Source organism: Arachis hypogaea, chromosome 13 (genome assembly GCF_003086295.3).
Source record: "Arachis hypogaea cultivar Tifrunner chromosome 13, arahy.Tifrunner.gnm2.J5K5, whole genome shotgun sequence".
NCBI lineage: Eukaryota > Viridiplantae > Streptophyta > Magnoliopsida > Fabales > Fabaceae > Arachis > Arachis hypogaea.
This window is the reverse complement of record NC_092048.1, coordinates 13,506,303-13,518,314: the sequence shown is the minus strand read 5'-3', so window position 1 is coordinate 13,518,314 and position 12,012 is coordinate 13,506,303. Positions and strand designations below refer to the sequence as shown.

General features: G+C 31.8%; 1 protein-coding gene and 1 long non-coding RNA gene across 3 annotated transcripts; both read left to right on the top strand.

Moving 5' to 3' along the window:
- Positions 1 to 2,712: 2,712 nt before the first annotated feature.
- Positions 2,713 to 3,956, top strand: LOC140178104 (uncharacterized). Of its 2 annotated transcripts, none has more exons than XR_011870344.1 (2): positions 2,713 to 3,258; positions 3,686 to 3,956. It is a non-coding gene; the product is annotated as an uncharacterized lncRNA (long non-coding RNA). The 2 variants fall into 2 exon arrangements; XR_011870345.1 differs by having other exon boundaries at positions 3,596 to 3,956.
- A 4,050-nt stretch (positions 3,957 to 8,006) lies between these two features.
- On the top strand, positions 8,007 to 10,642 carry LOC112735760 (uncharacterized). Its single transcript, XM_025785268.2, has 4 exons — positions 8,007 to 8,472; positions 8,799 to 9,710; positions 9,899 to 10,132; positions 10,295 to 10,642. Exons 1-4 carry the CDS (start codon positions 8,164 to 8,166, stop codon positions 10,472 to 10,474), a joined length of 1,635 nt encoding a protein of 544 aa, XP_025641053.1. The 5' UTR covers positions 8,007 to 8,163; the 3' UTR covers positions 10,475 to 10,642.
- Positions 10,643 to 12,012: the final 1,370 nt, after the last annotated feature.

The following is a 12,012-nucleotide window of genomic DNA, read 5'->3' as shown; positions in this document are numbered from 1 at the left end:
AGAAAAGAATGAAAATTACAAAAAAAAACATCACTAGTTATATGAAAAATAAAAATATTAGAGGACTAATAGAATTTATTGTTTTTGATTAATAATGAGACAACAATATTTAAAAGTATAAGTTAAAATCTAAAAACCTAAAAAAATAGATTGATAATTAAAAATATTGGTCAAAAATAATAAATTTTGTTAATTGTTAAAATTTTTTCTATTAAAAATAATAGATCCACTCCTTTTAAATTAAGCAGCTTACTCTAGAGATATGACCCTAAAAGTGATTAAATTTTCACCATTGAATACTAGATGGTCATAATTTTATCTAACTAAAATATTTTATTTTATTAAAAATAATATAAAAAAGAAAACTAAAAGCGTGTTTATTTTGTATTTTTTATTTTTATTTTAATATTTTTTCTTTTTAAAATTTTATTTAAAAAAAATAGAAAATAGAAGAAAAAACCAAAAACAAAATCCAGAATTTTATTGTTTTTATTCTTTTTTCAGAAAATTCTCATAATAAAAAATACTAAAATTAAAGAAAACAAAATAGGGCAAAAAAGTAATGGTTCAAGAGCTAAACACACCTGTCAAGCACCTGAGCCTTTGCCCAAATGCCATGACCCAACTCTCAACTTGGAGTGGGCAAGCCCAACATGGTTGCCAACCCACCAGCCCAACAAAGCATAGCCAAAGCCCTATTCTAAAACCCTAAGGCCCCACTTGGGTTACAAGTTCGCCTTACATAACTCGGCAAACTTATGTTCCTGTCAAAGCTATTATAATTTATAAACATTGTTATATATGTGCCTCATCCCTGAAACTTAGAGCTGTTATAAACATTGTTACAAGCTCATGTTCAGAGGGTGCACACATTGTCTAACTATGAAATCATAGTGGAGAAAAGAGACTTCACATCAATCCTTGACCAGAATCTGATAGTGCAATGTGGAACAAGGATCCCTGAGATGCTTCAAAATCTTGGAGTGGTGGCTCTCTTACGTGTGAATCTTTACCAGAAGAAAGGCCTGCCATGAAAGATGTAACAGCAATGCTTAAGGAGATCAGACATGAAAATGATGAATTCGAGAAGCCGAATTTCCTCCGTAAAGGCATGGTTACAAATACTAAAGCAGCTGTTCATTGTTCAAGTTTCTCTAGATCATGTCAGCCACTAATAGATTCACCATCTTCTTCTTCTTCGTAGTATTATTTATTAGAGCAAATACTTTCCGTTACGTATTTCTTAATTGTTATTATGGGAAGTAGCATGTGTAGCAACACAAACTGAATAAATCCATATAAAAAAGTGATGGTTCAAGGGCTAGGCACACCAGGCATTGTGGGCTAATGGTGCAGCAGCTTGTAATCCCTCCACTGTCAGAAGCCAGAGGTGATCGTTGCTCTGTGAAACCAGCCTAACGCGGTGCCCTCTAGTTTAGGAACCAGGACACTTGAGCCTTCGCCCAAGTACCACGACCCAACTTTCAAGTTGGAGTGGGCAAGCCAACATGGTGCAACCTCCAGTCCAACCAAGCATAGCCAGAGCCATGTTCCATCACCCTAAAGCCCCCACTTGGGTTACAAGCTAGCGTTACCCAACTCAGCAAACTGTCGCTCCTGTCAGAGCTGTTATAAACATTGTTATATTTTCCTCATTCTTCTATGTGAGACTTAGAGCTATTGCGTCAGAGGAATAAACACTACCCATGACCCATGTATATAACAACAGAAGTAAACTGACCATACTTTCAGAGAGACAGACCACAAATAATAACATTAAGAGCAGCACAAGAAACAGATTGGAATAACGCGAGATTTGTGGGATTGAATTATACGAATTTATCTTTCATGGGCATCTTATGTGAACACTTTTCTTTAAGTCATGCATAAATACATAATAGCTTATCTTTTATATTCTTAGCCTTGTTATGAATTTAATTGATCCATCCATGTATGTGCCACTTCCACAGATTTGAGGGGCAAGCTAAGTTGATAATGTTTTTTTCTTTTTTCTTTTAGAAGTATGACTATATACATTTTGAAAAACGATTTTAAATATCTGATTTGATAAGATTTTTATTTTGAGAATAGCAAATAAATAAATAAATAAATAAAGCCATAGGCCAAATTTTTATTTAAATTTTTACGTATATCTTCATTTTAAATAGTTATTTAAATATTTTTATAAAATTTTAAATCAATACACAAATTGATTTGCAAAATATGAAAGATATTATAATCATTTATTAAAAAAAGAATATTTCTTTTTGTTACTTGTCAATTTTTGAAATATATATATATTCAAAATTAGGGATGTTTATGGGTCGGGAGAAACCGAGTTTAATGTGATCTAGATTTGCCTATTTGTTAGACCCGAATTCGACCCTAGACCCGATGAAACCTATATACATTCGGGTCACGATTATATCGGGTAAAAACCGGATGAAAACTGGGTCGTTAACATTACATTACCTTGATACCTTCTTGTAAGCTAGCATGTGAAAATATCCAAATTTCTAAGACTCCAACTATTATTTGACATGGTAAAATTCACTTAGAAAAATATAACAAGAACCAACCCTTCTCTAAAATTAAAGCATAACCATAATCAATACTAATATTGTCTAATAACACCAAATATTTAAATCAATACAAATAACTAAGGTTTTGAAAATCGATTTGGACCGGCCGATCGAACCAGTTGAACCCTGAACCATGAAGAAATACTGCTCGAACAAACAGTAAAACCAGAGATTTAAAAACCGAAGTTTAACCGGTGAACTAGCCGAAAACTGGTCGGTCGAACCGAACCGTGACTCGGCCGTTTTTTTGAAGGCATATCCAAACGTCGCCGTTCCAATCTCTCTCGGTAACTCCATGGTCCATCACTCCATCCTGATGCCCAGATCCAGCCTCCAGTAGCCAGTTAGCCCTAACTCCATCCTCCCAATCTCATCGAGCTCACCTCCGTCCCTCGCCTCCGTTCAGCACTTCAGCCACCGCCTCGTGCCGCCATCGTCGCGACAGGGCTGGCTCCCTTCCCTTCCATCGCCCAGCAGCCATTGCAAGCTTCCTCCCCTTCCATCACGTAGCCATCGTGGGAACATCGAAGCCTCCGTCGCATAGCCACTTCGCCGTCGTCCCTAGCTCTGTTTGTCACTCGGTTCGAAGGTGCTCCACCACTGCTCCTTGTCTTGGTCACTCGGTGTCTCTGTCTCCCTCTTGCATGCTCTGTTGAAGGCATCTTCGAACTTCCAAGTAATTTTTTAAACTGTGAACTGAAGGCGTCTTGGTCACTCTGTTCCTTGTCTCTGTCCCTTGTTACAATGATTGTTTGATTGAATAACTGTTGCATGTCTCTATCTCCCTAATGAGTATGATTGAATAATTGTTTGAATCTATGAAGCTCTGTGAACTGAAGTCACTGAAGTCTGAAGTCTGATATACTGATAATCTGATATAGTGATACTGAACTGTGAAGTGTGAAGTCTATGAAGCTTTGTGAACTGAACTGTGAATTTTGTTTAATAATTATTGTTTACTAACTATGGGTTCTGAGTTTTGGTTTGCTGTTGTGTGTTTTGTGGCTCTGCAGTATTGATCATCTTTCTAAAATGTCAATGTTCACTTTTCACTTGCGTTGTGTTGATCATCTTTTTCAATTATTGTCAATGTTCTTTATTAGAACTGAGACGAAAAATGGCAATCTGAACCAGCAAAAGGATTTTCGCAGCATCAGTGCGTGCTCACACTCGCAGGAACAAGAAAACTAACTCTTTTTCTGCCCTCTTTTTGCACTCGTTCATTGTATAGTAAGTCAACTCTTTGGATTACTGGCATAATTGAATTGGAGATTCAAGAGACAGTGAATTTCTTAATACTGAAAATTCACCATTAGTTTTGATCTAATTGTGTTGTTTAGTATGAACTAATATAATCTCTTCATGACTTTATCATTGTTTTTTCCAAGTTATACTAGTTTCTTGTAAGAGAATTAAAGCTAGCTAGCGTGGCCTTCCGTTTTGCACAAATAGGAATATGTTAATACGGCCATTTTATCAAAAATATAGTCACAATTAAGAAGTTTATGCAGATACATCTATGGTACAGATATTTGAGTAGAAATAAAGTATTTGCGGATAATATAGCTTGCATATGTTGCGGAATAGGATAATAACAATTAAGAGTATTGAGTATTGATATACTTATTATCTCTTTTTGAAATGTTACTTGCTGTATTTACTATTTTAATTTAGCTTTGCATTCTCTCAATACTTCTTCTTGGAACAACAATTATAGAGTTGTTCATTTGGTTTCTTTCAATATATCATGGTATTATGTGATTATCTTCACACTTTGTACTATTTAAATTGACATTTCTTTCAATAGTCACTCACAAGCTGCTTTTATATTTTAGGATGTTTATAATTTATTTATTATTTTATTTTAAAACATTTTTTTGGTTGAATCATGGTTAGACCAGTTGAACCAATAAATCAGTGAATCAGTGACTAGAGTAGTTCGATGACCGTTCCGATTCTCAGAACCTTACAAATAACACAATATTATGTATTAGTCTAAAACGGTTCAACTATGTATCCTTTAAAAATAGTACAATATTCAGCCTTTTATTACAATAATTAAAATTTTTTTAAAACAAACACAACTAAAAATTATGAATAGATTTACTATCTTTTTAAAATTAAATACACATTCAAAATACAATCTAAAAAAACTGAAATTCAAAATTTAAATTTTAAATTTCTGTTTCAAATTTAATATATTTAATTATTAATATATTATAATTTAAATACATATCTAAAAATCAAATTATTCAAAATTCAAAATTTTGATTTTAAAATTATAAAATAAACCTTAAACTATCAAATTATTAATTAAACTCGTACAAAACACTCAAAGAAGCAGAGAAGTCACGTTTGCGCCATGTCGTTCATCCGTGCCACCTTCCTCTTCCGCGCGCTCATCCTCAACGCTGCCTTCCTCCTTTTCGACGCTCATTTACAACGCTGTCTTTTTAATGTTTAAATTTAAATTTTAGATTTATAATTTTGGATGTGTTTTAAAAATATTTTCTGTATAACTTCATAATTTTAGATGTGTTACAATTATTTTTTAATGTTTAAATTTAGATTTTAGATTTATGATTTTGGATGTGTTTCAAAAATATTTTCTATATAACTTCATAATTTTAGATGTGTTACAATTATTTTTTAATGTTTAAATTTATATTTTAGATTTATAATTTTAGATGTGTTACAATTATTTTTTAATGTTTAAATTTAAATTTTAGATTTATGATTTTGGATGTGTTTTAAAAATATTTTTTGTATAACTTAATATTTTAAATGTGTTACAATTGAAAAAGAAACTACAATTGAAAATATTTTAGTTTATGTATATAATTATATTCGACCATTCATAATTGTATTATTAAGTGCTTCAGTTGGAAGGTGGTGATGGTCTTCACCAATGAAGACGAGATGGAGAATTCAGCCGGCAGCTTCCTTTTTGGTTTGGGATTCACTAATGCGTGTGAATGTCCCGTAGAATAAGGAATTTAAAAAACTGTATCTTTTACGTGAAGTTACGAAAGTAAAGCAAAGTCACCGTAACCGCCAATGAAGTGGGTGTGTTTTAAAATTTAAATTTAAATTAAAATCTAATTATAGATATGTATCTACAAAATAGGAACATGTTACACTAAAAAAATAATTAAATATTATTTAAATCTGATTAAAGGCTGATTAAAAGCTGATTAGTATTGTACAACTAGCATTTTTCTAGTCTAAAATCTTATACATTTTAAATATAAAATATTAACTTATAGTCTTATAATAACTAATAACACAAAATATTAAAGTTTACAATACTTAAATTCCACATAAGAATAGCCATCATCTATTACTAATAACACGAAATATTAATAGTGTATGATGACCGGGCCACCGGACCAAGTTCGGATGACCCGAACTATGGTCCAGACCCGACTCAAAATAATAATTGAGTCTATTTTTGAGACCTTTACTCGACCCTAAACCCGATAAAATCACACCAAATTAATTTTTAAAATATTCGGAACTGGACCAAATCTTCAAATCAGACCGGATCATATACATCACTATTCAAAATAGACTTTTGGATTTAAGAAGAGGCATGCAAGTGCAATAAAAGGCATATGCGGCACAATTATCCGGTGCCCTTTCTAGCAATGAAAACCATCTTAGTGATGATAACAATGAAAAGACAAAGAGAATAATGGATAATGGTGGATAACGGTCAACGGTCAAAGCTCAAAGGAAAGTTATTCAAGGTACGCCAAATTACACGAACACAAGTCGTTAATAACATGACATGTCAGATTCTTAATTATAAGTACTGGAACTCTCATAATAAATCAAGTTTATTCTCACAAGTGATTAGTTAAGGTCACCACCTCATTAATTATTAGTCCAATAACAAACAAATTTGGAGTTCAAGTAAGAAAACTACATATCATAAGAATAGGTTGTCACTGATGATGCTATAACTACTCCAAAAAATTAGGTTAATTAAAGACAGATACACCATTACTTATTCCAAGAACACACTTTTAATTTTTAATAGTGAGATCTTAATATATATACGTACTAAGCTAGTTAAAGAAAAAAAGAGAATTATCAACATGAAATATAATACAAAGTCAACTAATTTATATTATACATATATATATGACTTCTAAGAACTAATGTAACGAATATCAAACACTTGTAATAATCTATCATACAATTAGTTAATTATTATATAAAGATGAAGAGTTGGCTTTGAGTGGGATCTGGAACTTTCATGCCCAGGCCAGGTGACTACGTGTTGTATAATTTTTTTGCTTGTCGAACCTAAATTCCAATCTGCCTTTTAAAATTTGCAGTAGTCTTCTTCATAAGTTGTCTCTTTCATTAGCAGAAAATTTTGATTAAAAAAGAAAACTCAAAAACCAACAAAATTATTATTTTGATCATTATTTTTAGTTATTAATTTAATTTTTTAATTTAATAATTTAATAATATATTTTTAGACTATATTTTTAAATATTAATTAATTATTAATAAAAAATAATAAATTCTGCTGTCTTCTAACATTATTATTTTTTAATTAATAATTCACGTTTCGTTATATTATAATTATAATTATAATAAACACTATTTGTTTAACACCACTAATAATAAGAGAGTAGATAATTTGCTGGATAGGTACGATGTACATAACAACAAAAAATCATCAAACATATATATATATAAATTAAATGAAGCTATACCTTATCACCTTTACACATGTGAGCTTATAAATAATAACACCTATCACACGTAAGAATTTATCAATTCCTATAGCTACCGTATACATCTATTTCAACGTGAATTTTTTTTTATTCCTCTTAACTTATGTCATCATATGCCATTGTTGTTCCGCAAGCAAATGCCAATGGGTCGTGCATATAATTATAATAGGAAATATATAAATGTATGTATAATGTTAGTTATAATATTTAATAATATTATATATTACTTCTTCAATATAAAACTATTTTATAAATAGATAAATATGATTAAAGATAGAAAAAAAAAAGAAAGGTAAATAAAAAAATATTTTTTTTCGTGACTATAAAAAAAAATATTTTAAATACAAAGATGTGCTGACGCTTTTTTTTTCTTCTTCTTATTTTTCTATACTTTTTCTTATTTAAAATAAACCCAAAAACAAATTTTAATAATAGATTACGAAGATATATCTAAAATGGCATCCTTATGTTATATTTAAATACTAAGAAATATAACAAAGAATTCATCTAAATATAAATATCTTTTTTGCTCATCTACTTATTAAATGAAAATAATATTAATGTTAAATACATAAAATAATCCAAAAAAAAAAAAAATATCAACAAAAGATTGAAATAGAAGAAGAATTATAAAGAAAGAAGACTATATCACCTAACAAACATTTTATTCATTCTTATATGACAAAATAGAATAATATCATATATCTAAAATTTTTATATAACTACTTTAATTTCTCTTACATATTATAAAAAGAACATGGTAAGTCAATGATTTTCTTACAAACTGTTGCAACATTTATAAGAAAAAATTTCAAAATTTTGCATGGTTGATGGAGATGAGAGCAGTTGAGGGAGCTTCTGAACAAGTGAGAGAACAAAATGCAAAGGAGGAAGAGGAACAAGCAACATTTGACTTGGAGAATGGACAAATGAAGTTTGAAGAGAAAGTGATGAGTGATCATAATAATAATGGTGATACAGAATTTCAAGCCTCCAAGTTTCAGAGGTTGAATCCCACAAACCCTTTAAGGATTGTGATCAACAATGCCACCAGAGTTGCTTCTCTTTCTCCTGATCATCTTCATCAATCTCAACAACCACCACCTTCTCAGCTTTCTTCTACTCCATCAATCCCCCAAGTATGTTCTCTTTTCTTGAATTTTGCAGACAAATTGCTGCATAAATTCAAATACTTTGTTGAATAAAATATTAGAGAGATTTTATTTCAAGCACATCTAGATAGATCAAATATAAGATAGTCGTGAAAAGTAGAGAAACACCCAAAAAAACTATATACGAGCGGTCAAAACTTTGTTAATGATAAATGATATAACTCAATAGCATCTGTTAATCTACATAGTCGATTTTATGTAGTGGGATAAAACTTTGTTATTGCCGCTGTTGTTGTTTTACATGTTTGTAACAAAAATGTTTCAATGTTATTTTTTTTAACTAATTATAACAGCAACCGGTGACACTGAATTCAAGAAGATACACCAACAAGATTACCCTGTTTCTGTTCCTTCTTCACATGTTAATAGCCATAGCATTGGTTGCTTTTCTTATATTCAAGGGAGTTGAAGGACTAATCCAACCCTCATCAGATTCTAAAAGGAGAAAACAAACAAGGGTAGTGAAGTATTTTCTACCTCAAGTAGAAGCAGCTTCAGTTCTAAGCATTGTTCTAGCACTAACATGGCAAACTGCAATAAGAAAATGGCCAAATTTCATGACACATTTCACACTATGGTGTTCTTTTTTCATGTCACTCTCTGCTGGAATTCTCCTTCTCTGCTTCCAAAAGCCTCCAACAGATGGTGTTGGAGTTTCTCTCATTGCATTTTCAATAGGGAATGGTTTATATGCATGTTGGGTTCAGAACAGAATCAAATTTTGCACCAAAATTCTAACACTTTCACTTCAACCTGTTTCCAAGTTCCATGATCTGAACCAGCCAACTTTTTACATGCTTGGTGCTGCATTGTTTTGGATGTCACTATGGAGTTTAGCAGTGATTGGTGCATTGAATTTCTATTTGCCTTCTTTGGTGATCATTGCTTTGGTTTTGAGCTTGGCTTGGACTTCAGAGATTATGAGGAATGTTGTGAACATTAGTGTTAGTAGAGTTATTGCTCTGTATTATCTTAGGGGAATGCAATCTAGCACTAAGTTTGGATTCTTGAGGGCATTGACAAGGAACCTTGGGAGTGCTTGTTTGGGATCTCTGTTTGTGCCGGCGATCGAGGCGACAAGGGTTGTTGCTAGGTTTCTGAATTTGGTTGAGGGAGAAGATGAGTTCTTGTTTTGTTGTGCTAGGTGTTGCTTCAGAGTCATGGAATCTATCTTCAGATATGGGAATGGTTGGGCCTATGTTCAGGTACATACAACTACTAAACTATTTGCTTCATCAAAATATTGATAGTGTTAAATAATGTTGGTAAGCAATTTGGGGCTATTAGAATTGAAATTGTTACTTTAAGATGTATGGCCTTAGTAATCATATATTCATTTAGTATGACTAAGTAAGACATCGTTGGTTTATTTGAATTGATGTTATGTTAACAGATAGCTGCCTATGGTAAAGGTTTTGTAGCTGCATCCCAAGACACCTGGTCCCTGTTTAAAAGACTTGAAATGGAGCCAATTGTAGACTCAGATATAACTAGCTCAATCTGCTTCCTCTCTGGGGTTAGCATTGGCTCAATCTGTGTCATTGCAGTGTCTGCTTGGACCTCCCAATTGTACCAAAATTTCACTGCCACCCTCTCCCTTCTCACATTTTTCATTGGATACCTTCTGGTTAGTACTATGTTTCACTCTTTTCCTTTTAAAATTAATGTATGTCACAATTATTTTGAAACATATGGAGTAATTTATGATGAATCGTTATATTATTATTATTATTAATGCTAACATGTATGTTGTGATATTAATGTGATCAACATTTTTATGATGGTGCAGACTAGGATTGCCATGGCACTACCTCATGCATGTGTGAGTTGTTACTATGTGTGCTATGCAGAGAACCCAGACAACAGATTATTTGATACAACAATTAAGGACTCTCTTGACATGGTAAAATCCGGCCGCCATGTTGCCGTGGCTACGCCGCCACTGCCACGGCGGTTTGCAAGTGATTAAGTGCCAAATTTAATTTACTTTACAATTTTTTACCTGTACAAATGGATCCCTGAATTTGATTTACAAGATTATAGCTAGTAGTGCAATAGAAACAAATTCATATTGAATAGTGAAGGAAGTTCATATGTTCTATGATCCTCTATATATGTTATTTATTTTGCATATTCACACTTATTTTTTTATGTGAGGTGATGGATTTTGTATATGCATTAATAAGATAAGGATTGAGGTGTGATAACTTGATAAGTGATACCATAACATAACTGATAAAAAAAAGAATGACAATTACAAAAAAAAAACGTCACTAGTTATATGAAAAATAAAAATATTAGAGTACTAATAGAATTTATTGTTTTTGATTAATAATGAGACAACAATATTAAAAAGTATAAGTTAAAATCTAAAAACCTAAAAAAATAGACTGATAATTAAAAATGTTGGTCAAAAATAATAAATTTTATTAATTGTTAAAATTTTTTCTATTAAAAATAATGGATCCACTCCTTTTAAATTAAGCAGCTTAGTTTAGAGATATGACCCTAAAAGTGATTAAATTTTCACCATTGAATACTAGATGGTCTTAATTTTATCTAACTAAAATATTTTATTTTATTAAAAATAATATAAAAAAGAAAACTAAAAGCGTGTTTATTTTGTATTTTTTTATTTTTATTTTAATATTTTTTCTTTTTAAAATTTTATTAAAAAAAAACAGAAAATAGAAGAAAAAACCAAAAACAAAATCCAGAATTTTATTGGTTTTATTCTTTTTTCAGAAAATTCTCATAATAAAAAATACTAAAATTAAAGAAAACAAAATAGGGCAAAAAGGTAATGGTTCAAGAGCTAAACACACCTGTCAAGCACCTGAGCCTTTGCCCAAATGCCATGACCCAACTCTCGACTTGGAGTGGGCAAGCCCAACATGGTTGCCAACCCACCAGCCCAACAAAGCATAGCCAAAGCCATATTCTAAAACCCTAAGGCCCCACTTGGGTTACAAGTTAGCCTTACATAACTCGGCAAACTTATGTTCCTGTCAAAGCTATTATAATTTATAAACATTGTTATATGTGCCTCATCCCTCGATTTGAAACTTAGAGCTGTGCCGAAGAGCCTTGGCTCAGTGGCATTTCACCCCCTCCCCATTACTAAAGGTTTGGAGTTCAAACTCTAGAGGATGCATTTGAGGAAAAAAATGTGATAAATATGTGAGGAGTGTGTGGGTGTGTTGTGTAGCTAGAATTGGGGTTGTCCAATCTATTGGGGTATCTAGAATTGGAGTTGTCCAATCCAATGACAAAAAAAAAAAAATACTTAGAGCTGTTATAAACATTGTTACAAGCTCATGTTCAGAGGGTGCACACATTGTCTAACTATGAAATCAGAGTGGAGAAAAGAGACTTCACATCAATCCTTGACCAGAATCTGATAGTGCAATGTGGAACAAGGATCCCTGAGATGCTTCAAATTCTTGGAGTGGTGGCTCTCTTACGTGTGAATCTTTACCAGAAGAAAGGCCTGCCATGAAAGATGTA